Genomic DNA, 25,532 nt, shown 5'->3' on the forward strand with positions numbered 1-25,532 from the left:
GGAACAGTCTGATGCGCCCGTCAGCTCGCCCTGCCCTGATCGGATCTGTCATGTGGGGGTGCGTTCCGGGGTCACAGCAGGCGGGGGCCGATGGAAAGCCCCTCCGGGCTGGCAAGGGCTCCCAGGGGATTTGGAGAAATGGGGTCAGGGCTCTGTCGCTGGTCCCCGCTGCCCCCCAGCCCCCTTGGCCGCTCTCTCCCTGTGAATGAGACTCAGGATGGGAAGCTGTGCTCCCTGCACCCCACCGAGAGGGCACGGAAGCCCCCCACTTCCCAGAGAGCCGCTTCCGCCCAGACCGGACACTTGGCGGCGTCCGGGCCGTGTTGGACCAGCGTCAGAGGCCGAGCCGCCTCCCCACACCGGACGTGGCGCGGAGAGGGCAGATTCTTGGGGTGGCGCCCAGACAACGGAGCCGCGTGGGTCCCTGCAGGGGTGCGGGGGCTGAGCACCGACCCGGCGCTCCCCCAGCCTCTGCCTGATTTCTTTTCTTCTTCTGTTTTTGTTTTTGTTTGGGGGCCACACCCGGTTGTGTCCAGGGCTTCCTCCTGCCTCTGCACTCAAGGGTCACTCCTGGCAGTGCTGGGGGCGGGGGCAGAGGAGATGCTGGGGATGGAACAGACTTGGTCACAGGACAGCAAGCAGCCCACCCGCTGTGGGGTCCTCTAGGCTCTCCGCAGCTCTCCCGGGCTCCCCCAGCTGCATCTCTCATGGGTGACCCGATGGCTTGGTCTGGCCCCCACGAACCATCTGACCTCTATCTGCACTTGGACCTCAAGCCCTTGAGACTGGGGTCTGCTGGACTATAATTGCTGGAAGAGGTGCCTGGACCCTTATCCCTGGCCCCCCCTCAAAGTTCTCACCACAGTCTTTCTGGGACTCTGGAGAGATTGGCAGAGGTGTCCTCTGGGGCCTTTCTCTTCTGTGGGGTTTTTTTTTTTTTTTTTTTTTTTTTTTTGCCTTTTGGGGTCATATCCAGGGGTCTACTCCTGGCTCATGCACTCAGGAATTACTCCTGTTGGTGCTCGGGGGACCATATGGGATGCCGGGGATCGAACCCGGGTTGGCTGCGTGCAAAGCAAACGCCCTACCTGCTGTGCTATCGCTCCAGCCCCTCTTCTGTGGGTTTGGGGCCACACCTGACGGTGCTTGGGACTGAGTCCTCTGTGCCCTCAGGAATCACTCCCAGTCATGCTGAGGACCCTGTGGGATGCCGGGGATCGAACACGGGTCGACCTCACATGAGGTCGGCACCCTCCCCTCTGTTCTGTCCCCTCTGAGCCCACTTTTGCAAGCCTTTCAACTGGGGTGGGGGTTGGGGTGGGCCTTGGCGAGCCCTGCAGGAAGCTGGCCTGGGCCCCTCGGCTGTCCTGGCCTCGCCTGGGTGCCCACGTGGTCCCAGCCCGTTTTTCCCTCCGACCTATTTTTTCCGGTTGTGTTTTATGTTCTTCCAAGGGGCCCCCCTCTCCTTCTTGGAAGCCAGCAAGCAACAAACACTCCAGCAGTGCCCTGTGACCTGGCCCTGGCCGGGGCTTCCTAAGCAGGCGGGGGGGGGGGGGGGGGGTGCGAGGGGAGGGGATTCTGGGCGGGGGGTCCTGTTAGGGAGCGCAGACCACGCTCAGCACCCCCCCCCCCACCACACACACACACCCGCCCCGCTGGGAGCCTGCCCTGGAAAACAGCAGCTCGGCGGGTGGGTTAGAGTAACAGGTTTGAGAGGCAGAACCAGAAGCCTCCATCTGCCAGCAAATTCCTCTCCCTCCCCCAGCCTCTTCCCAGCCTCCCGTCTGGCTGCTGGCAGGAGGCCCTGAGCCCGGGGGACTGCGGGCGGGCGGGCGGGGATCAGCTCCCTCGGATTTCTGTCAGCCCCAACCTGGCTGCCTTCACCTCGGGGCCTGCGAGGTGGGCCGCAGATTTTGCGAGCAGGGTTGGGGTGGGGGCACCCCCAGAGGATCCCCTGCCCGGGAACGGGGAGTCTTGGGGAGGCGTAGGGAGCACGGACACGCTAGGGAAGGGCAGGTCCACCCAGGCCGGCCGGCTGGCTCTCAGCAGGGGCTGCTGGCCGGTGGAGGGCGCTGGCCTGGCTCTGCGTGCACGGGGGCCCACAGCTGCAGAGCCCGGAGAGCAAGATCGGGCAACTGTCAGTGGTCAGGGCGCGGGCCTGGCACGAGGCCAGCCCAGGCTCCATCCCCGGCACCCCACAGGGTCCCCCGTGCCCCACCAGGAGTGATCCCTGAGTGCAGAGCCAGGAGTCTTCCCTGAGCACTGCTGGGTGTGGATACTCACTCAGCAACTGGAAACACACTAATGCGCACACACAGACACACACAGACACAGAGACACAGACACACAGACGCACACAGGCACACAGAGACACACAGACACACACATACACAGACACACGCACACACACAGACACACAGACACAGGCAGACACATAGAGACTCACACACAGACGTAAACACAGATACACAGATACACATACACACGCACAAACACACTACCTCTTCTTAATCACGCAGTCCCATGCACGCCCAACTGAGTCCATCACTGGCCTCTCCGTGGACGGCACTGCCCAGAGTGGTCACTGCAGGTTCCAACGTGGACCCTGCTCTCAGCCCCTGCGCCCTCGCACCCTCTGGGTCCAGGGGTCCCCAACTCTGGCCCCCTGTGTTGTCCTCTGAAAAAAGGGGTCACGTGGATGGATGCCCCTCACAGAAAGGCTGAGATGGCCTCAGACCAGCCCCATCACGTGCTAGTCAGTGCAGTGGGTGCCCATGGGCAGAGCCCTGGCGGGGAGGGGCGGGCGCTGGGGGGCCCGGACACATCCTTGGGGTCTCAGCGGCGCCCGCAGGTGTTAATCTGGCCCGGGCAGAATCCATGGCAGCGCAGGCAGGCCCTGCTGGGTGAGGCGAGAGCCCTCGGCTGCACAAGCAGAATGAGAGACTGTTTCTGGGACGCGCCAGAGAGAGGCCAGGGGGCAGGGGCTGGGGGTGGCCCAGGTGCATAAGGCCGGAGGTAGACCCCGCGAACCCCAGGTGTGCCCACCCCCAATGCAACCTGAAAGCTGCCAGCTCCGGCTTCTGAGTTGCGGGAGGTCGGTGGCCCGGAGGGAGGTGTCCTGGGTGAAGCTGTGGGGGCTGAGGTTCCTGGAAGAGCCTCAGAGGTCAAAGGGCAGAGAGGAGGCCCCTCCCCGCCCCTGTCCAATCAGGGAAGACTCTGGACCGGCCTGTAGGTGTCGGGTGGAAGTTGATGAGGGAGGAGGCTGTCCAGGCCCCACTGGGCACCAGGTGGACGGCCAAGCTCCTTCCACCCGTGCCCCCTGCTCGGCTGCGCACCCCCCATCCCAAATGGTCTGTGTCTGCCTGGCTTCCCTCAGCGCCCCCTTTACAGGAAGCAGCAGTGCCCAGTCGGCAGATGGGGCGTGGGGTGGGCGTGTCCTTCTCATGGGGGCACCCTTGCATCCCTCCCAGTACCCGAGGGGCTCCCCGACATGATAACCCAGAGAGCAGCCTGGCCCCCCAACCCTGCAGGTTAATGTAGAGGCCGGTGGGGGGCGGTGACTGTGGGCGTTGGTCCCACCCCCCTCCCCCACCCCTGGCCTTTGGGGTCACCGCTGGTCAGGCCCTAACTTGGCCACGGCTGTCAGGTGGCAACAGGGGACAGACCCAGGCTTGGGTCGCCTCCCAGGAAGAGGAATTTTAAAGCCCATGCGTCTCCCGGATGCTGGGGAGAGGAAGTGGATTCCGGGAGTGCAGCCACGGCGGGGAAGGGGGTGTGCAGGGGCGTTGGCCAGCAGATGGGAGGCAGGGGACACAGCGTCACGGGGTCCCTGAACAGGGCCAGGGCCTCTCGCCGGTCAGCGGGAGCTTAGCTGGCCAGCTCATGGTTGGGAAGCAGAAACCGTACCCCCTTTGCAAGAGCCCACGATGCTGGGGCAGGAGCTGGGGGCTGTCCAGGCAGGCGGGCACAGGAGGGTCCCGAGGCGGCAGAGAAGCCACCTCAGTCCCCCTGGCAGCCCCCTAGAACCCCACCCTGCTCCTCCCTTCCAGCCCCTGCCCCGTGCTCCCTCCCCCGCCCAGAAGCAGAGCCGGACACCAGACGTGCTACAGTGCTTTTTAATGTCTCTTTGCTGTTTTATCAAGATTTTGAAAAAATATACACTGTTCAGAATCTGGAACTGGTTTGGGGGAAGCTGGTGGGGCCACCCCGCCCCTTCCGAGTCTGGCCCCGCCCCCCACCGTAGTGGGGCTGTGCAGAGAGAGCCCCAGAGGGGCTCTGGGATCCAGGACGAGGTGGGGGGTCGCTGTCACGTGGTCGGCCAGCCACAGGGCCAGCTGGTTCCCATTTGCAGCCCCCCCCAGCTCACACCCCCCCTTCTGCTCACTCCCTGAGGGCGGGCTTCCAGGGGGTGGTGACACGGTCCAGTTGGGAAGAGCCAGAGTCTCCCTGTCGCCATTCGAGGGGGCCCCTGCGTCTGGACAGGGGCTTTGTTGTGCTGCTAAGCCAGAACCCCGTCCCTGGGGCCTGGGAAGGGAGGAGGAAGTGGCAGGGGGGAGGCTGGCGGGGCGGGTGGCCCTCACAAAGGCCCTCTCATCCCCGGGAACTGCCAGGGTTTCTGTTTTGTTTTTTTTAAATGATTTTCCCAAACACTCAGGACCAGCAACCTCCTTTACGGACGGCTGGGGGCGGGCACCCCCCCCCGAGTTGCAAATAAAAGGTCGACCCGCCTAAGGAGCACGGTGGTTCTGGGGGGTCCTCGGGCCCCCCTGCAACAGGGCGACAGGAGCCTGCTACCTGCTAGCTAAACCTCGTGGCCAAGACTTGGTGCCCGGCTCTCAACTGTCCCCAGTATTGCTCTGAAAGGGCTGAGCCCTACGAGGGAAGGACAGGGCGAACCACCAGGGTGGGGGGTGGAAGGCGCCCGCCTGCTCCCTGGACACCCCCCCTCCCCGGGCCCTTCTGGAAAACCCACCAAGTCCAGGCCCTTCTGTTCCTGTCTGGTTCCCGCCCCTCCCCGAAGAGGGGGTACAGTGAAGGGTCCCTAATGCCCATGGGGGCTCCAGGAGGGCGACCCCCCTTCCTCCCACCCCCCCCCCCGCCTTCCCCCGAGGGTCCTCGGAAGCCAGGGAGGGGGACCGGTGGGCAGGAGAGGGAAGGGGACCCCTGTCTGGGCACGAGGGGAGAGTGGCCCGTGCTGTGGGGGCCCCCAACTCCTCCACGGGGCCCCCCGAGGGGTGGCCAACTCTGTCCTTCCGCAGGGTGGAGGGGGCAGGAAGTGGCCGGTGGTGGGGGACTTGGGGGCGGCCGCGGGCCTCACACCCGGATCTCGTCTTCCTCCTCCTCGTCCATGAAGGAAAATTCCTTGTCGGGCTGCCGGGGGAGGGGGCCGCGGCTGGCCGGACTGCGCTCCTCCAGGATGCCCGACGTGCAGCTGGACAGGGAGCTGCTGTCCCGCGTGGTGCGGCTGCCCAGGCTGCGGGCCGAGCCGGGGCTGGGGGCCGCCGCCCCCCACCCCTCCTCCTGCACCGCCTGGGCGGGCGGTGGGAGCCGGTCAGGGCCGCCTGCCTGGCCCCCGGACCTGGCTGGGGCAGGGGACCCCAAGGTGGCCATCGGGGCATGCCCGGGGGGCCGGCCCAGGGGCGCGGCGTCCTCCTCCTCCTCGTCCTCCTCCTCGCGGTAGCCGCCATCGTGGTAGCCGCCGTCCTCCTCCTCCCCCTCCGGGTCCCACTCGTCCTTGTCCATGATGCTGAGGACGTCACCCAGCATGGACGGGCCCAGGTCGATGTGGAAGGACAGCACGGACTCGGCGTGTTTCAGCCCGTGGCCAGCCCTGGGCACCACAGGCAGCTCGGTCAGGTCCCCGAAGGCCTGCTCATCCAGGAGGGCGTCGGCCAGGCCCGGGCTGGCAGCCCCGTTCCTGCGGGCCGCCCCGTCGAGGGCCCCTGCGGCCACTGCTGCCGCCGCCGCCACCTCCTCCTGGCCGCCCTCGCCGCCCGCCTTCTTCACGGGGCTGTTGGACAGGCTCTTGGGCAGCTTGCCGGTCCCGCGCTCGGCCGCCTCCTTGTCGTTGAGCTGCGGCAGGGACATGGCGTTCTTGACGAACAGTGCCGAGTCACGCAGGGAGCCCAGCACGTCCCTCTGCTCGCGCTCGCCCCGGGTCACTGACTGCGACCGCTTGCTGCCCCGGAACTTGCGGGACAGCAGGCCGCGCTTGGCGGGGGCCGCGGCCGCCGGCGGCTCGTCCAGCGACTCGGCGTCCAGCTCGCCGGCCTTGCTGTTGAGGAAGGACGTGTCCCCGAAGGCGTCGCCCGCGCGGCCCACGTGCATGGTGTGGCGGAAGTCACCCAGCGGGGCGCTGATCATCTCGGCCGTCAGGTCCACCCGTGAGCGGCGCTTGGAGTGGACCGAGCCGGACACCAGCTGCTTGAGGATGGGCATGGTGGAGGGTGGTGGCGGGGGTCCTAGGCCCGGCCCGCGGGAATCAGACGCGGGATCGGCGGGGACGGCGGGTGAGGTGGTCACAGGCCTGCAGGGGGGAAGCAGAGGGCACAGGGTTAAGCGGGTGACTGTCCACCCCACATGGCTGTCCAGGGCTAGAAGGCCGAGGAGCCACCCCCTGCCCCCACCCGCTGATGGGGCCTGTACGGCCCTGGCAGAGTGTGTCGGCCAGCCCAGTGTAGGCTCAGGGGCAGGGCCTCCCTCTGGGTCTGGACGAGCCCCGACCAATCCCCCCTCTCCTCCCCGCCACCCCCACCCGGAGCCCGGGGGCGCCCGAGCCCGCAGTCAAGCACCCCGAGACCAGACGGAGACGCTGGCCCCGGACAGCAGCCAGGCTGGCGACACCCCTCAATTTCTTCCTGTCGCCTGACCTCAATCCGGGCAGGGGAGACTAACCTGAGTCACTGTCCTGGCAGGGAGGGGGGGGGCGGGGGGGGGCAGGGAGGCGGCCCGGCCCGGGCCTCCAGTTCCACTTCTGAATCAGGCACCGGGTGGGGCGGGGCGGCGGGACCCACAGAACCAGCTCCCCGGCTTTCCGGGCCCCGCCGGGTGGGGGCCTGTATCGGGTCTCAGTGCCGAGGACACCCACACCCCAGCCCTGAGGCCGGGCTGGAAAGCTCAGTGACACCCCCCCCACCCACGCCCCTCTTGGTGAAGCTTTTCAGGGCAGCCAAGGGCAAAGAGCCAGGAGACCCCGAGAGCCCCCTCCTTCCTTCCCTCCCTCCCTCCCTCCATCTGCAGGCCTGGGGGCCGCGGTGAAGCTCTGTGCTGGGACCAAGCCAGTCCTGCCCCCACCCCCACCCCCACCCCCAGTCCCCTAGTGCAGACCTGGGCCACGTGCTGTCACCTCCTTCCGGTTCTCCACTCACCTCTGAGCTAAAACCGAACCTCCCCCGTACAAACCCTGGCTCCATTGGACCCCTGCACTCTGCTCAGCTCCCTAGACCCATTTCCCAGCACCCCAGGGCTGTACTGAGCCTGGAGGCGGGGGATCCTCCAGGCCGTAGCCCCCGCCACCCCAGCATCTCTGACGTCCCTTCCTCTCCCCACACCTTCAGCGACATCATTCTCTGCAGCCAGTCTCCTAATCCCACCCATCTAGAAGCTTCCAGAAGGTCTAGAAGCTTCTAGAAGGTTCCGAGGGACCTATTCACTGAACCCCGCATACCCATGCTGGGCCCCCAACCTCACACCCTGAGTGTCTCCCCTTCTACCTGCACAGCCCCCGGGCTTTAACCTGGGCTTCTAACCCGCTGTCCCTGTCTAGCTGCCCACGTCCAGACGGAGGACCGCCATTCCCAAGTCTGCCGGTTTCTCCCATCAGCCAGGGGTCCCTCCTGCATCCCTCCCGCAGTTATCTGGAAAAGGCAGTGGCAGCCGGGTTTGGGGCACCAGCCACACAGGTGACCTGGGTTCAGAGCCGCAGGAGAACGTCCCAGAATGGCGCTGAGGGGGGCGGCGGGTTCCCCCCTCACTCTCCTCCCACCAAGCCCTGGCCTGAACCTCCCCACTGCCGACACCCCAGGCTCCAACCCCTGAACAACGCGACAAGTGAACTGCCTGGCGGGGACCGGCCGACGCCTCCCATAAAGATCTCAGCTCCTGAGCGAAGATCCATCTTGCTTCGGTTTAGGTTTTGTGTTGGGGCCACACACCTGGCGAGTTTCAGGGCTGACTCCTGGCTCCGCACACAGGGATCCCTCCTGGCGGGCTAGGATCTGGGGAGCTGGAGCTCAAACCCGGGTTGGCTGTGAGCAAGGCGAACACTCTGCCCACTGCACTAGCTCTGTGGCCCGGAGATCAAGCACGAGGGCACAAAAGCAGTGGTCGAACACCGCCGGCCACGAGCCATGCTGTGCCCCAATAAAACGTTATTTATACAATCAAGTGGGGGGCCAGATAGGGCCCGGGAGTTGGAGTTTGCTCGATCAGAGACACACAAAGCTCAGGTCTGAGTGTCCTTCCCTCGCCGGGGTTCCAAGGGGGAGCTGACAACGGAAGCCCTGGGCCAGTCATGTGCTCTGAGGCCAAACTGTGGAAGGAAAGCAGCCCAGTTGGGCTCTTGGGAGAGGGTCTTCCTGGGTTCTGCCAGCACTGAGAAAGAGTGGCAAGAATGGCACGACGGGGCTGGAGCAATAGCACAGCGGGGAGGGCATCTGCCTTGCACGCGGCTGACCCGGGTTCGATTCCGAGCATCCCATAGGGTCCTCCGAGCACTGCCAGGAGTAATTCCTGAGCGCAAAGCCAGAGAACCCCTGTGCATCACGCGGTGTGACCCAAAATGTCAAGGAAAAAAGAAAAAAGGATGGCATGGCCCTTTGTGCCCGCCCGCAAGCCTGGGATGGTGGGAAGAGATTTGCAGAAGGCACGTTTCCCTCCAGGCTGAAGTTTGCAGGCGCAGGGCAGGGCTTGGACGCAGGCCCGCGCCTGTCCAGGTGGCCGCGAGGTGGCGAGTGACCACGTCCCACCAGGTGCCCCGCCCACAGGCAGCCACCCGAAGGAGGGGCCTGCTTCCTGGAATCTCCACGCCACCCCCCCCCCCCACCTCCGGCACCCCTCCCCGTGGCCTCCACCTACGCAGCGGCGGCAGCAGCAGCGTCCCTGGGCCAGCCGGGAAAACCCCCGGCAAGTCCAGACGTGTCAGCTGCCAATCAGGGGTCAGACGTGCCCGCGGACACACGTGAGGCAGAGGGGGGTGGAGAGGGCCAGAACGACGGAATCCAACCGGCGGGGGAGGCAGGAACCCAGGCCCCCTTGTAAACTTCAGGCCCCTTAGGGTAGCGACCAGGGCCGGGATTCCAGAGGGCCGGGAGGAGGAGGGCTCCCACCCTTCCCCACATCCCCATCCCCCCTGGGACGGGACGAGAGGGACATAGCACATAGTACCCACCACAGCTTGATCCTCCTTACCACCCCTGTCCTCTCCAGCCCGGGACCCCCAGGCTCCCGTGGGGTCCCCACCCCTCCATAACTGCTCTGCCTGGGACATCTGCTCCCTGGGCTGGGACTGAGGCTGGGGCTGGGGGTGGGACCAAACCATCTGTCACACCGTGTGGAGGGGCTGAAGGAACATGGGGACCCGGAGCAGAGTTGGGGGCAGGGCTGAGTCTGAGCTCCGGGGTCCCAAGGTCACAGCCAGGCTGCAGGGGGGTCCACAGATGTTGTTGCAGCTGTTGGTGTCATGGTGCCCGCGTGATTTTTTTTTGTGGGGAAGGGGTTGGGCTTCCCCCAGCAGTGCTCAGGGCTGGCTCCAGACTCTGTGCTCACCAGTTGTTATTATTATTATTCTCATTCTCATTGTTATTTCTATTTGGGCCACACCTGGTGGTGCTCAGGGCTTACTCCTGCCTCTGGGCTCAGGGGACCCGATTAGCCGGCTGTGGACAAGGCAGGCGCCCTCCCCAGTAAACTGTCCGTCCTCGGGGGTTACTTTTGGTGATGCTGCGGTCAGTCCTGGGGATGGAACTGAGGTCAGCTGCGGTGGGACCCGAAGCAGGTGCCCCGGCCAGTCTGGGGGACGAGAGGCCGGGGCCATGGGGCTGTGGGCGTGGGGGCAGGGGTGGGCCTTACTGGCGCTGTGACTCAGCTCTGGGAAAGCGGCTAAAACAGGAGTCCTGACCACGGGCAGCCGCGCCCACAGCGCCCAGCCTGGACACCCCACCCCACCCCGGAAACCACATCCCACTCTGCTGGCCAAGCCCAGGAAAGCGGGGCCGCGGCTGGCGCTTCTCCCTGACCCTCTGCTTCCGCCCTGTGGCCACGTGGACCACTGAGCCACCACGGAGCCCAGGGTCCCCCACCATGACCCCATCAATCACTGCCGGGGGCGGGGGGCGGCAGCAGAGACGGCGACCTTCTGGCCGTCCCCCCGTCCCACACCAGCCAGCCCTTGTGGGGCTTCCCGGCGGGCACCCCCTCTCCTGCTGGCCGTGGTCGGCACCCACAAGGCTCTGCACCCCCCCTCTCTGCTCAATTCCCGGCCAGCAGCCCCCAGCCCTGCGGCACCCACAGAAGGGGGGCCGGAAACTGGCTCCTCCTCCCTGCCCTATGATCCCCTACTTGCTGCACCCCTACCCACACCCGCCTGCACAGCCGGGTTCTGGGGACCAACAGTGAAAACAATGGGCTAAGCCCTGCACCCCTCCTGGGAGGGTCAGACCTCCGGGTCAGAGGGCCCTGTGGGGAGCAAGTAGGAGGGTGCCCCGACAAAGAAAGGGCTCAGGGAGCTGGTAACTGACGACAGAGGGCAGAGGGTGGGGTTCATCGAGGCCATCCCGGCTGAGGGGAGATGCGGGGAGAAGCGTGCCCAGAGCGGGAATGCCATGGTGACCGGGACAGAATGAAACCTGAGGGTCGGACACCTGGGAGACCAGGTAAGAGCCAGGAGAGTGACCCGGGTGTCCGAGGTGGCCCTCGAAGTGCTCCCAGAGCAGGAAGTGCTCCTGAATAAAGTGCTCTCAAGCAGGAAGTGCTCCCGCGCAGGAAGTCTGGCTGTGAGGCCCACAGCAGGAATCCACTCGGGGCCTGGTGTGGTTTCAAGCACCTGGGACAGGCTGGGCATGGGACGGCGGGTCAGGTGCTTCCCTGGCATGTGGCCACCCTGGGTTCTGCGATTAGCACCGCCTGCTCTGCCCGGACTGACCGCAGAGCACAGAGCCCTGAGCACTGCCTGGTGCGGCCCCCAAAACAAGGCCCACGCACAAGGGCCGGGCGGGGGGCAGTGGCTCAGGAGAAGGACAGAGAGGGACGCTCTCTTACAGGAGGTCGGGGGGACAGAGACATAGGAAGGACAGAAAGGGCGGAATCAAAGGGGGCCCCCAGGGGGCCACCCCTGCCCGGGGGTGGGGGCCGCCTCTCTCCCTGGGCTGTGACCATGTCTCCCCAAGAGAAAGAACTCAAGGAGAGGCTGTCCCGTGTGTCCACAAGACGGACAGACGGAGGCTGCAGCCTAGCAAGGAGCCCGGCGCCATGGACAGAGGCCTGGGGCTGTCTGGCCCCATCCCAGCCTGATCCCACAGATAAGGAGGCAGAAGGCCCAGGAAAGCGAGAGCCTGTCATGCCCAGGGGCGAGCAGGGGGGACTGCGGGTGAGTGACGACAGAGGCGTTGCCCACCCCAGGGGCCAGGGCCAAGTCAAGGCGAAATCTCTCCCTGCCGGCAGTGCTCACGTGTTCCCGGAGGTGGAGAAGCGCCTGCACCGCCGGAGTTAAAACTTCAGCAAGGGGCTGGAGCCATAGCACACTGGGTAGGGCGTTGGCCCTGCACGCGGCTGACCCAGGTTCGATTTCCAGCATCTCACAGGGTCCCCCAGAGCACCGCCAGGAGTAATTCCTGAGTGCAGAGCCAGGAGGAACCCCTGAGCATCGCTGGGTGTATCCCAAAAAGCAAAAACAAACCAAAAAACGCAGAAAACCTCGGGAAAGGTGAGCGGGGCGTGGTTCCAGCCTCAGCAAGCCTTGGGATGGATTCGTGTCAAACATCTTCTGACAACACCCACAGAGGTGTGAGGAGCCACACCAGGCCTTGTCCCAGGCCATGGATGCAGGCCACGGCCTGATTCTCACACAGGCACGGCCTGTTCACTCCAACAGCTGGGCAGGAGGAGGGCCGGGGAGATGGCTCAGTGGGCAGAGCAGCGCAGGGCATGCAGGAGGCCTGGGTTCCGTCTCCGGCACTGTGGGTGCCCCCAAGCCTCCCAGTCAGGAGTGGCCTCTGAGGGCAGCAGCCAGCTGAGCCCCCCCTCCCCAAACAAAAGGAGTCAGGGAGCTAGTGCAGGGGTGAGGGGGGAAGAGGACAAGCGTAAGACCCCAAGTTCAATTCCCAGCACCACTTCGTGTGGCTCCGAGCTCTCCAGTGCCGCTGGACTGAGCAGCCGTGCTGGGTGGCAGAGCTGACCTGTCCAGCCCAGACCCCATCCCTCCCTGCACCCCCCCCCCCCCCCCCGGCAAACACCATTCACTTGTGGCTATGTTTTTTATTTTTGTGGGATTTTTTTGTGGATTGTGTGTGTGTGTGTGTTTGTGTGTGTGTCTGTGAATCAAAGTAATTTTTTGGGGGGGGAGGGTCACACTTAGTGATGCTCAGGGGTTACCCCTGGCTCTGCCCTCAGGAATCACTCCTGGTGGTGCTTGGGGGACCCTATGGGATGCTGGGGATCGAACCCAGGTTGGCTGTGTGCAAGGCAAACACCCTCCCCACTGTACTATCGCTCCGGCCCATCAAAGTAATTTTTAAAAAGAGATTTAATTGGAGAAACGTGAGGGCGAGAACGAGAGAGGAGGTTACAGGGTCATGGAATGGAAAAAGCCAATCAACAGATCTGAATCTCCCTTCTCTTGGGGGGCTGATGGGCGGGCTGTGGGATCTCAGCTGGTGGTGCTCAGGGATCACTCCCGGCAGTGAGGGGGGCCCTGTGTGTGTGGGGGGGGGGTTGTTGGGGATCAAACCAGAAACAGCTGCGTGCACTGCAAGCACCTGAACCCCGGGCTACTCTCTCTCCAGTCTGTTTTCCTTCTTTTAAAGGAAAAAACAAAATCTACACAGAAGTTCCGCTTCCTCACCACCCCCCCCAACCCCCCCAGTGAGTTCACTATGAAAATCACAGCAGGACAGCTCGAGGCTTCAGGACAGGAAGAAAGGGCTGGGGTGCCCTTAGGCAGGAGAAAGACTTGTCAAAGGTCCTGGGGCTGGTGAGCGGCCACGTGCCCAAGCCCAGGGCACCAAATTCCCATCTGAAGGTCCTTGCAGATAACACAGGTGACTGTGCCCAGTGCCAGGCCGGGCCATCTGCATCTGGTTCCCCCTGCACCGAGGGAGGGGCCCAATTCCAAGTGGCCCAGGAGCTGGGGAACTAGGAAGCACCGGGAGTGTAGGGGCCCTTGAAGGCTGGGACAAAGCTGCCCAAGACAGTATTTCTCTTTTAGGGGGGAGGGGGCACACCCAGTGATGCTCAGGACTTACTTACCCCTGGCTCTGGGCTCAGGGATCACTCCTGGCGGTGCTCGGAGGACGCTACTGGAGATCGAACCCGGATTCCAACTGCGTGCAAAGCAAGTACCCTCCCCGCTGGACCATCGCTCGGCCTCTGAGCCGATGACGGATGGCGTCCATCATGAGGGGTTTCCCTGGCCGTCCCCTGGGGGGGAGGGTGGCCCTCCCCCACAAAGCTCAGGGTCAGCACCTGGAACCCAGAGGGAAGGAAGAGGCCAGGCAGAGCAAGAGGCCAGCCCGGGGCAGGGCGAGGAAGGGACAGACAGCGGAGGCTGGAGGAAACACAACGTCTACGGCTGACCTGAAGTGGCGGACACTGGCTGGCCGAGAGGCCCTGGAGGGGCGCGGCAGGGAGGAGGGCTTGAGTGGGACCAGATGCTTTTGCCACCCCTGCACATCAAAGGCTTAAGGACGAGACTTTCCTTTGAACACCAGTTTAAAGCCCCCCTACGGGGGAGGGGCAGGTTTATGGCGACCCCCGTGCCTCCCCCGACCCCAGCTCACCTCCCCCCACCCCGCTCAGGAGAGGCTCTACAGCCTGTCCCCCAAGCCCCGTCGGCTGCACTACTGGGTCCTTTAATTCCCAAGCGTCTGGGAGGGCAAAGTGGGTAATCACTAACCACCAGGTGTTGGGGGGGTGTGAGATTAGGCCCCTCCCGCCCCCCCTGGCAGGACTCGTCCCCAACAGCTGCTTCCTGATAAGGACCCGCCCCCACCTGCTCAGCCACCCACTCCGGCTGGCACTGCCCTGAAAAGCTGCCTCCACTGGGAACGCCCACAGGAGCCCTGGCCCCACGGGGAGGGGGGAGAGTCCACACCCCACCCCCCACCAACATGCCCAGCTCTCCCTGGGGTGCAGAGAGAACAAGAAGGGGTGAGGGGCACCCCAGGGCTCCAGGCACAGTGGGCACCATCCCCAGCCCCGCCCAGAGCATGTTAGACAGCTGCCCTGTGCTACTGGGGAAACTGAGGCTCGGGTGGGAGCAGGGTTAGTGCGTGCTCCCTCCACTGGCTGCTCTGAGCCCTCAGACACCAGGCTTCCTCTCCGAGGGCATGTCGGGGACCCGGAGCAGCGGCAGGACGGACCAGGAAGCTGGTTGGCAAAGACCCTGGAGCCTAGGGGAGCTGGGGCTGCTCCCTCCGAGGGCCCCTGTCCTGCAGACCCCGCCACTGGGGGGTCGGGGTGTGAGTCAGGGCCCCCACCCCCTACCTGGAGGTTCTGGGGCGCCAGGCTGCCAGAACGGGGTGCTGACTCGCGGCTCACGGAACCACCAGTGCGGCCCACAGCAGCCTCTGGGTCCGAACCAGGCACGGACCCCATGGTCCAGGCCCGGGGGAGTGGGGAGTCCGACACGAGCGGGACACTGGGGGTCCCGAGTGTCCTGCAGAGAACGAGAGTCCCCTCAGGATCCTGCGCCCCCGGGGCGCCCTGGTGAGTCAGTGACTGGCAGCCCCACAGTGCTGAATAAAAAGGTAAAGGTAAAGGCCCTCCCGTTGATCGTCGATTTTGCTCGAGCGGGCCCAGTAACGTCTCCATTGGAGACTTTGTTGTTACTGTGTCTGGCATATTGAATACTCTTGGTAGCTTGCCGGGCTCTCCGAGAGGGGTGGAGGAATCGAACTCGGGTCGGCCATGTTGGCCGCGTGTAAGGCGAACGCCCTACCGCTGTGCTATCGCTCCAGCCCACAGTGCTGAATATACGCAGAAAAGATAAAAATGCTTAGTAATGCCTTCCCGGCCACTTGTATCCTTCCCTCTTGATTCCGGTGCCACCCCTGGCTGAGTGCAGGGGGCTCACTCCCGGCAGTCCCCAGGGGACCAGGCGGTGCAGGGATCGTACCTGGGCCTCCTGGAGGTCACTGAACCATCTTTGCAGCCCCTCTTTCATTCGATATTATTGTAGGGGGGGGTTGGGCCGTATCTGGCTGTGCTCAGGGCTTATTTCCGGCTCAGGGATCGCACCTGGGACCATCAGGGGCACCCGGAGATGAAACCCAGGCCACCAGCACGCCAGGCGAGTGCCCTCTCCACTGTGCCAGCTCCACAGCCTGCTCTAAGGGAGCTACGAAGCACATCAGTTGCCTGAGAGATGCCGCCACCGCTGGGGCACTCACCCCTCACTTCCTCTCTGCCCCCCACGGCGGTTCCACACTGTTCCCGGCAGGCTGAACAGGTCCACGTGTCAATATAAACGGTGCTACATCACTTTAGATTCTGTCCCCGAGAGCCTCAATGGTACATGCAGGGCCCCTGAGGAATGCGTCATCAGATCTGCTGGAACTTTGACAAGTCTCCTTGCAGCGGAGTCTGGGCAAGTCCAGGACGATTTCCGGTGGAGGGGACGTGCTTGTGAGAGAGAGAGAGACGCGACTCTCTCCTCTGGGGTGGGAGGAGCTTGGGGATCACACCCGGCAGAGCTCAGGGCTCACTCCTGGTGGAGAAGGGGGCGGGGGAGGAACCAGATGGGGTGCTGGAGACGGGGCCCAGGTCAGCACCGTGCAAAGCCAACGCCCTCCCTGCTTGATTATCACTCCAGACTTTCTGTATCTTAGAGTCAGCTACAGCTACGGTTAACTCCGAGTTACCCACCAAGACAGAAAGGACCTTTTTCTTAAGTCAGGACCAACAACACAAGAACAACCAAGACCTGTTCCCCTCCCCGCCCTCACCCCGGTCATCTGCATTTCTGTGAATTACTGAGAAGGATAAACGTTAAAAAATTTATGTGCTGGGGCTGGAGTGATAGTACAGCGGGTTAGGTAGGGTGTTTGCCTTGCACGCAGCCGATCTGGGTTTGATCCCCAGCATCCCATGTGGTCCCCTGAGCACCGCCAGGAGTAATTCTTGAGTGCAAAGCCAGGAGTAACCCCTGTGCATCGCCAAGTGTGACCCAAAAAGCGGTCTTTCATTGGGGTGGGGGGAATCTGGTGGAAAGCAGTAAGTTACCAAGATTCTATGCCACTTCTCCAAATGAGCACCTGAAAAGGCAGGGCATTCTGCTTGGCACCTCTGTGGGCAAGTACCTCACACACGCATCTACCCACGGGAACGACTGCCAGCACCCTCCGTCAAATGGTGCTCTGGTTTCTGGCTTCCTATCACGAAATCAATCCATGGCCTTCCCTGCTCCCAAGATTCTGGCAGACACTTCTAAAGCTGCCAGGTGATGTGATGAAGAACTACTCAGAGAGAGAGGCTGTAGCCATAGCACAGCAGGAAGGGAGCCCGCCTTGCATACGGCCGACCCGGGTTCGATCCCTGGCATCCCGGCCGGCCAGGAGTGAGCCCCGAGGCGGCAGAGCCAGGCAACAGGCCTGAGCATCGCCAAGGTGTGGTCCCCACACAAAACAAAAACTACCCAGAGACCTTCTAGAAGGAAACCCCGAGCCAGAAATAGCGGTGGCTTCTAAGATCGCGGGGCATCACGGATTCCTCCAAGGGTGAACAAGGAAAGCACTCAAGCCTACCTTCAGCAGACAGCCGGCCTTCTAGAAACACCCACTCAGCCCCAGGCCTATTTCCAGTCCTCCTCCTGGCTCCAGAGGGCTCCTTTTCCCTACCTGCTCTACAATGTCCAGTTTAAAACATAGTTTGAGGGGCTGGAGATATAGCACAGCGGGTAGGGCGTTTGCCTTGCACACGACTGATCTGGGTTCGATTCCCAGCATCCCATATGGTCCCTCGAGCACCACCAGGAGTAATTCCTGAGTGCAGAGCCAGGAGGAAGCCCTGAGCATTGCCGGGTGTGACCCAAAAAGCCAAAAAATAAATAAAAATAAAATAAAACATAGTTAGAGTTCCTAGTAGGGAAACAGCCCCCCTTGGGTCTTTTTGGTGTTTGTTTTGGGGCCACATTTGGTGGTGCTCAGGGCTTACTCCTGGCAGGCTCGGGGTGCCATTTGGGGAAGGAGGTCCAAACTGGGTTGACCCCAGGCAAGGCAAGTGCCCTCCCCGAGGTACTATCGCTCCAGTCCCAACTTTAGGCAACCCCCCCCCCCAGCTTTTTTGTTCTAAAATATCCTGGTTACCTTTACCTTTAGAGAGGTAATACAGAAGAGATGCCTTTTGCCTTACACATGGATGGCCCTGGTTCCACCTCCGGCCCCACAAATGGTTCCCTGAGCACCACAAGTGAGCCCTGAGCACTGAGCACTGCCAGGTGTGGAACATACAAAAATCCTTTTCTGGGGCCGGAGTGATAGCACAGCGGGTAGGGCGTTTGCCTTGCACACGGCCGACCTGGGTTCGATCCCCGGCATCCCATATGGTCCCCCAAGCACCGCCAGGAGTAATTCCTAAGTGCAGAGCCAGGAGTAACCCTGAGCATTGCTGGGTGTGCCAAAAGGCAAAAAAAAAAAAAAATCCTTTTCTCTTCTTTGGCTTTTTTGGGTCACACCTGGTGATGCACAGGGGTTACCCCTGGCTCTGCACTCAGGAATCCCTCCTGGTGGTGCTCAGGGAACCCTATGGGATGCCAAGGATTGAACCAGGGTTGGCCGCATGCAAGGCAATGCCTTACCCACTGTGCTATTGCTCTGGCCCCTATAACACCCCCAAATCTTAACTCCTTGGTGTTTTTTTTCCCTAAGGGAATCGGTCTTTCCAAACAGACTTTCCGAACTTTTATTAAGTTCCCAATGAAATCCCGATGCAATGACAGCAGAACTGAAAGGAAACAATGAACTCATTTAGAAGAACCAGATTAATCGAAACCGTCATCACCCCCGAGCCGCTGGCCTCTCAGACAGCCCCCGTCTGCGGGCCTTCGTCCCACAAATGCGCTGCATCTCTTGTCATGTGTCGTGGGGTTGTTTATTCTGTGGTTGTGTGTTCTGTAAATTATCCCTTTTGTGGCCATGAGCTGCTTGGCTAAACAATGACATGGATTCACCTTGGGTTTTGGTTTGGAGGCCTCACCCCGCAGTGCTTGGGGCTGACTCCTGGCTCTGTGCTCGGGGATCACTCAGGGCCATACCCGAGGAACCGGACACGAAGTTGGAGACCAGAGTTGGCCGCCTGCCAGGCAAACATCTTCCGCACTGGACTAGCTCTCCAGACACCCCTTTATACTATGCAAACAATTTTAAACTGATTTATTTGGGGGTGGAGGGAGGTTGAGTTTGGGGCTGCGCTTGGCTGTGCTCAGAGCTTACTCTAGGCTCTGGGCTCAGGGGTCACCCCTGGCGCCTGGAGGGCCCGATGGGGCTCAGGGTGGCCACATGCGGGGGGGGGGTCACTTATCCCTCCCCTTCCTCCCCAGCCCCTGGATAATGAACACAATGAGATGCAATTTGAGGATGTGAATCTTTTCTCCTGCTCTTCATTTTCCAAAATCCCGGTTCCGGGGCCTGGAGAGATAGCACAGCGGATAGGGTGTTTGCCTTGCATGCGGCCGAACTGGGTTCAATTCCCAGCATCCCATATGGTCCCCTGAGCACCACCAGGAGTAACTCCTGAGTGCAGAGCCAGGAGTAACCCCTGTGCATCGCCATGTGTGACCCAAAAAGCAAAACAAAACAAAAAAATAAAAAAAAAAAAAAACAAAGTCCCAGTTCCACAAGCATCTCTAGGAAACTCCCCATCCCAGAGGAAATCTCGGGGGTGGGAGGAGCGTTTGGGGGAGGGTATCCAAGACTCAGCTGTTGCTCAGAATTACCAAGTGAGAGCAGGGCATTTCTCACGACCTGGGCCACACACAACACGGCAGAACCTCCCCCATCTGTTGTATTTATTCTAAGGCCTCAGTGCCGCTGGGCAGGGGGGGCGGGGGGAGGTTGTCACCGGGGGCTACCCCTAGACCAGTCCACATGGAGATGGAAGCAGGGGTCCTACGGCCAGGCTCACTCGCTCCCCCTGTGCGCCCTCCCTGACCCTGCAGGCTTCCGGTTTCAAGATTTACTATTTACTGGGCCATCCCTAGAAGTGCTATGGGGCTACTCCTGGCTCAGTGCTCGGGGCCTACTCCCTGCTCAGTGCTCTGGGGACCATGGTGGAGGGGCTGGAAAGCAAACTAGAAGCTCCTGCTGCAAAGCCACGAAGCTCTCGGGAAGATTCCCAGGCTCTTGGAAGAATCGGCACTTCCGCCTGCTGACCCCAGGGACCCTCGGGGGTAGAAGCCACACCACGGCTCTACGGACAGCCTGGCTGAGACATGTCACCAAGACCCCAGAGCGCTTCTGTCCATGGGCTCCGGCAGCCACTGAGGCCGTGAGCTGGGCAGTAGTCAGCTTCGCTATGACCACACAGGTTGGCCGGGATGCAGCAGGTGACCAGTGGCAGGCACAGCCCTCTCTCTCACAGGTGTGTGCCGACAGAACAGGCTCCAGGTTCAATGATTCACCCAACACACACAGCAGCACCGGATGCGGCCAAGGAGAGTCCAGGGCAATAAGGCAGTGGACCCTGGCCCTCTCCTAGGTGAAGAGGACCAGGGAGGGCACAAAGTGGCTGGCAGCCTCAGCCCTCAGACTCAGCCCTCAGAGGTTTGTGTGCCCTCAGGATGCACAGAATTGGAGTTTCAATGCCTCCCTGCAGCTGGGGGGACAGTCGGGGGGCTCAGCAGGGGCATAGCCGACATGCCCGGGGTTCTGAGTTCAGTCACAGCACCAAGGGCCCTGGAGGCCTCAGTACCACCACCCCTGGGGCATGGCCCCTGAGCGACTGGGGAGGTGCCCCCACCCCCTGCAAACAAACTAGAATCCCCAGGGAAAGTCCCAGCACAGCCAAGCCCCTCAAGCCTGACTTCACCTCCTCAGGACTCCAGACAGACCCCCCCCGAAGAAAAAAAAACTTCCCTCCTGCCTTTCTCCTGGGTACCCCCCTCCCTCATCCCAGAACCAAGCTCTGGGGACCAGGGGAAAATCAGGCGAAAGGGAAGTCCCGTGGGAGAAAATGGTCCAGGAGAGGAAGAGAAAGGGGGAACCTGACCCAAAGGAGACAGGTCAGCACCAGGATGCTTGGGGACCCCCTCACTTCCGGGCCCTACTGAGACCTGAGCGCCCACCCGGCCCCCCAGCCACCGCCTTGTACCTCAAAAGTGCAGGAGCTGGGCCTGAGCGAGAGCCGGGAGGGGAGGGCATTTGCCTTGCGTGAGGCCAACCCGGGTTTGAAGCTCGGCATCCCATAGAGTCCCCCTGAGCACCACCAGGAGTGATGCCGGAACACAGAGCCAGCAGGAAGCCCTGAGCCTCACCAGGGCTGGCCCCGAGCACTATGGGACAGAGAGGCGAGGGGTCAGTGGGGAGAAAGTCCACCCTGGGTGTGACCCGGAACCAATCTGCACAGAATATCAATGCAACCAGCACCCCAAGCAAAACGCAGGCAGGAACTTAAAGACACACACATTCATACAGACACACAGACTCACATGTACGCATTCACAGACACACATTCTCACATGCACACACACACATCCACAGACACATTTCCTCTTACATGCACACACACATTCACACACTCATAGAAATGACATACAGATACACACACAGACATACACACACACACATTCACACACACTCGCTCTGGTACACACCCATATCCCCAAGTTTGCTCCCTTGCCACAGTCAGGGCTGGCAGGGGCCTGTCCTCCCGGGAGCCCCCCAAGGTACTGTCCAGTGCGGGCGGGCCAGAGGCCCCGAGCAGTGGGGAGCCCAGCTCTGTCCCCAAGGTTGAGGACAGGCCCGTAGGGCAGGTCAGCTTCCAGGCAGGCTGCCCAGCTCCTCCCCGCCCCCCCCCCTCCCTCCGCCCCCAAGTCTTATCCAGGCATCGGCCCAGATCCGGTTCCTCGTCCTCCCTCCCCCAAGGGCCGCTCCTTGGAGCTGGGTCAACAGCCGCCTGGGAGCTGGCCACTGACCCTTCCACGCCCACAGGAGTCCGTGGGCCCAGGTATTGATCACTCTCAATCACACACACACACACACACACACCTCCAAAGGTGACGGCTGTGAAGCAGCAGGGGACCAGCACCCGTGCCAGACCCTACTGGGGGGGGGGGTCCCTGCCAGGATCGCCTCGCAGGACCCCCACTGACATTTTACCAGGCACATACCTGACCACCGGGGCAGCCCCACATCAGCCCAGTAGAAGCCCAGGAGTGGGGGGAAGAGGGGAGACCGTGGGAGGCCCAGAAAACCGCAGCACCCCCTTCCCACATCAGAGGGTCTGAGACATCCCCAAATGCCCCCTCTGGCGAGCAGGCCCCCTTGATCGCGCCCCTCCCCAACTTCGCAGCCCCCCACCCAGCCGCCCTGAGAAGGTTCTCAGAGCCACACCCCCCAGCCCTTTGTGGGAAAAAGACAGCTGTCCTCAGGGCTGGGGGACAGAGTCCAAGTTCAGGGCAGGTCACCCCCACTCCTGGGTCAGTCACGTGGTCAGGTGACCTGGAGCAGGCGCTGCGGGAGGAGAAACCCACGTGGCACCCGGGCACCCTCGGCTGGCCCTGGGCCGCGGGGAGCAGGGCCGCCTTCCCGCCCAGCGGCGGGCGCCTGGGGCCACCCAGAGGACCGGCCGGGCTGGGCCCTGGTCCAACCAACGTCTTTGGGGGGAGGCCCCAGATCGGCCCCCCCCAACCCTTTCCTTTGTGCCTGGCTCTTTGTTCTCTTAAAATTCAGTCCAGCCCGCTGGTGGTCCCCTCCTTCACCCCCGCCTAGGAGAGGGGGGGAGTGGGGGGGGGGAGTTATTACAAAACCCAGCCTGGCTCCCGGCTGGGGCCCCTCATTGTTTATGATGGGGAAAGCTGTCTCGGGTCCAGATGGCCGCTGGGGGCAAGGATGGGGGGCGGGGAGGCTCCTCTAGCAGCCCAGCCCGCTCAGAGGGGGGCGCCGGGCGGGGGTGACTGGGCTTCCCTCTCCCCCACCCCGCCCTCCACCTTCATCCACTCGGCCAGGGGCGCCAACACGGGGCGCGCTGGCCCCAGCCGAGGGGCGCGGGCGCCGGCCACTGGGCCAGGGGTGACAGGCGGCGGGGCGCAAGCAGTGGACGCGCCTCCCTTCTCCCAGGGAGGGAAAAAGAAAGAGAAAAAAAAAAAAAAGGAAAAAGCAAACTTGCCCCGGCGGGGCGGAGCGGCCCGAATCTGGTTTGAGTTAGCAGCGCGCTTCGCTCCCCTCCCCCGCGCCGGGCCCGTGCGCCCCGGGACGCGCGCCCCGCCGCAGCCCGCAGCCCCCAGCCCCGCGGCCCCGGGGGTGCGTCCCGGGCCGGGCCGGGGCCCAGACGGTCGCAGGCCATTAAATCATTAACCGGCCGCTCCCGTCGGCGCCGCGTCTCCCGGCGGGCCGCTCCCGCGCGCTCCCCCCAGGACGCTCCCAGCCAGGGGGAGGGCGGCGGGGCCGCTCCCGCAGGGGCGAGGGCAGGGGTGCGGCGGGGCGGGGCGTGTTTCTTAGCCCTTCCCTACCTAGGCCCCCCAAAATAGCGCTGGCCGAGGGGCGCGGGCACCCGCCCCGGCTACCCCAGCCAGAGGATTCCGTTGGGACTCGGGGCCGAGCGACTCTGGGCGCGCGCGCGCGCGCACACGCCCCCCTCGCGGGGACCCCCCCCCATGGGAAGCCCCTCGCGCGCGCGCGCGCCGCCGCCCGGCGTCCACGCTCAGGCCAGCACGCGGCACACACGCCCCCCGACCCCCTTCCGTTCCCGGGCGCCCCCACCCCGCCCCCACCGGTCCCCGCCCCCCGCGGCGCCCGGGGCCCGCCCAGCCGAGCCCAGTCCCGGGAAGAGGAAAATGAGTCGCAGCCCCGGCAGCGCCCGCCTCGCCGCCGCCCTCCTCCCGCTCCTCCTCCTCCCCCCGCCTCCTCCCCCTGCTCCTCCAACCCGCGCTGCGCGGACACGCGGGGACCCCACCCGCCCTCGGGCCGCCCCGCACGCGCTCGGGTACCCCCCGCGCGGCTACCCGGGCGCGGTGGGTGCGCGTCGGGGGTTCCCGGCGTGTCCGCGGCGCGCGAACGCGGCTCTTTGATCGCCCCCAACGCCCCAAGACGGGGGTCCGAGCACCCCCCCAACACACACACACACCCAGCGGCGCGCCCCCTCCCCGAACCTCCCACTCCGGCGCGCCCCCCGCCCCGCAGGCCGCGCGCGCCGGCCCCTACCTGGGTCCCGGGGGGCGCGGGCGCCCGGCGCGGGGGGCGCGGCGCGGCGCGGGCTCGGGCGGCCCATGTCTGCGGCCGACTGTGTCCCCGGCTCGCTCGGGTTTTCTGGGCAGCAGCGGCGCGGACACGCCCCTCGCGGGCTCCTCCCGCGCCCGCTGACGTCACGGCGCGGCCGCAGCCAATGGCACGGGGCCCCCGCGCCCGGCCGCTCGGCCTCCGACGTTCAAATCCGAAGGGCCGGGCCAGCGGCCAGCGTGAATCCGCGGCGCCTCCGGACCCCCGTCCCGGGGGCTAGCGCGCCCCCCACCCCGCCCCCCGCTCCTCCTCCCCAAGGCTCTTTCTTTCGGGCAAGGCCAGAAATCAATAGCCGGTGCCCAGCCCGCCTGTCCAGCGCCTCCCAGGATGCAGGAGGATGAAAGATGGGGCGCCCCGTCTGTGGACCACTCGGAGGGGAGAGGTGGGGGCGAGGGAGCCGCTTTCCAGGCCAGTCCCAGGCGGGTTCAGCCCTTCTATTATTATTATTATTATTATTTTGGGTTTGGGGTCCGCACCCCCAGTACTGTCCCCAAATCTGCTCAGGGGTCACCCCTGGCGGGTGCTCTTGGGGACCTCTGCAGGAGTAGGGGGTCCAGCTGGGGGTGGGCCACATGCAAGGCAAACTCCCTCCCTCCCACACTACCCCTCAGAACCCACCCGCGTGCTTCCAGCTGCTCCTGGGCTTCGGCCTGCTCCTGCCGGGAGGTTGAAGGTTTGAGTTCCAGCCCTGGACCCTCAGAAGCAGCCCTGGGCTGGCTTTTCCCAGGCGCGGCTCCCCGTGATGGAAAAATCATTCCCATGGCCGCTGGCTGAGAACCAGGTTCGTGGACGGACAGTGCAGAGTTGAAGTCAGTTCTCTGGCTGCTGGCTGCCCGGTTGGTGGTCCCAGACTTAGCCTTCCTTAGAGACCCCTGAACAGTCCCTTGGGGCGGTTCCCCCCCCCACGCCTGGAGCCCAGCGGTTGGCCTCCCCCACCCCCCGCCCCCCACCTACCTCTCCGGCAGTCGCAGCAAACGTCTGGAGAAGGGGCCTGCGTCCCCCACTCTCTTTCCCTCTGTTTTTAACTCGTGGTGTCCTTTATGGCTCCTTTAGTACTTTGTCCTCGCTGCACGGGCGGGAGGGCTGCTTTTCCTGCTTAGATCACAGATCTGTCACACGCGCCGCCCCTGTCACTCTATGGTGCCACCTCTCCACCACATCCAGGGCTCTGCCTTTGAGGCTCCTCCCAACAGCCCCAGGGATGCAGCCCAGGGTCCAGGGTATATGCAGGTGTGTGTGGGGGGAGTCAGTAACCAGCCCTGCGTGGTTTCGTCCAGTCCAGCTCTGCAGGTGTGACCTCCAAAACAAGCAAAATGACCCTAGAAATCAACGTGAGGGCTGGGAGAGCACTGGGAGGGGCTGGAGCATGTGATTTACATGCCGCCACCCTGGGTTTTGCATTGGTTGGGTGCTTGGAGCTCATCTGTGGCTCTGTGCTCAGGGGTCACTCCTGGAGGTGCTCAGGGATGCATACAAGCAAGGGCCAGCCCAAGGAGCTTGATCCAGGGCACCACCTGGTCCTCTTAGCACCGCTGGGAGCAACCCCAGAGCACTGAGATAGGAGTATCCCCAAGTATCGGTCTGCCCTCCTCCATGTCCCCCCCCAACACACACAGATGGGGCCAGAGTGATAGGACAGCGGGGAGGGTGTTTGCCTTGCACATGGCTGACCCGGGTTCGATCCCCAGCATCCCATACTATCCCCAGGTTTGATCCCCAGCATCCCAATGTGGTCCCCTGAGCACACCACCAGGAGTGATTCCTGAGTGCAGAGCCAGGAGTAACCCCTGAATACCACTGGGGGTGGCCCCCAAACAAGCAAACAGAAAAAAGATGGGACGGATTGCCCGCCTGTAAGATTCCTAGAACGATGCAAACCTCCTCGCTCTG

The 25,532-nt window shown here is 63.5% G+C and overlaps 1 protein-coding gene across 1 annotated transcript; it reads right to left on the bottom strand.

Annotated features, from left to right (window-relative positions):
- Positions 1-4,101: 4,101 nt before the first annotated feature.
- CDC42EP4 (CDC42 effector protein 4) lies at positions 4,102-23,653 on the bottom strand. Its single transcript, XM_056138203.1, has 2 exons — positions 23,568-23,653; positions 4,102-6,526 (listed from the first exon to the last, which is right to left on the bottom strand). The coding sequence occupies exon 2, from the start codon at positions 6,436-6,438 to the stop codon at positions 5,314-5,316; it is 1,125 nt and encodes a 374-aa protein (XP_055994178.1). The 5' UTR covers positions 6,439-6,526; positions 23,568-23,653; the 3' UTR covers positions 4,102-5,313.
- Positions 23,654-25,532: the final 1,879 nt, after the last annotated feature.

This window comes from Sorex fumeus, unplaced genomic scaffold (genome assembly GCF_029834395.1).
Source record: "Sorex fumeus unplaced genomic scaffold, SorFum_2.1 ptg000128l, whole genome shotgun sequence".
Taxonomy (NCBI): domain Eukaryota; kingdom Metazoa; phylum Chordata; class Mammalia; order Eulipotyphla; family Soricidae; genus Sorex; species Sorex fumeus.

Bases quoted from the DNA above. Each gene is read 5' to 3' on its own strand.
- CDC42EP4 (XM_056138203.1), bottom strand. From the start codon at position 6,438: ATGCCCATCCTCAAGCAGCTGGTGTCCGGCTCGGTCCACTCCAAGCGC.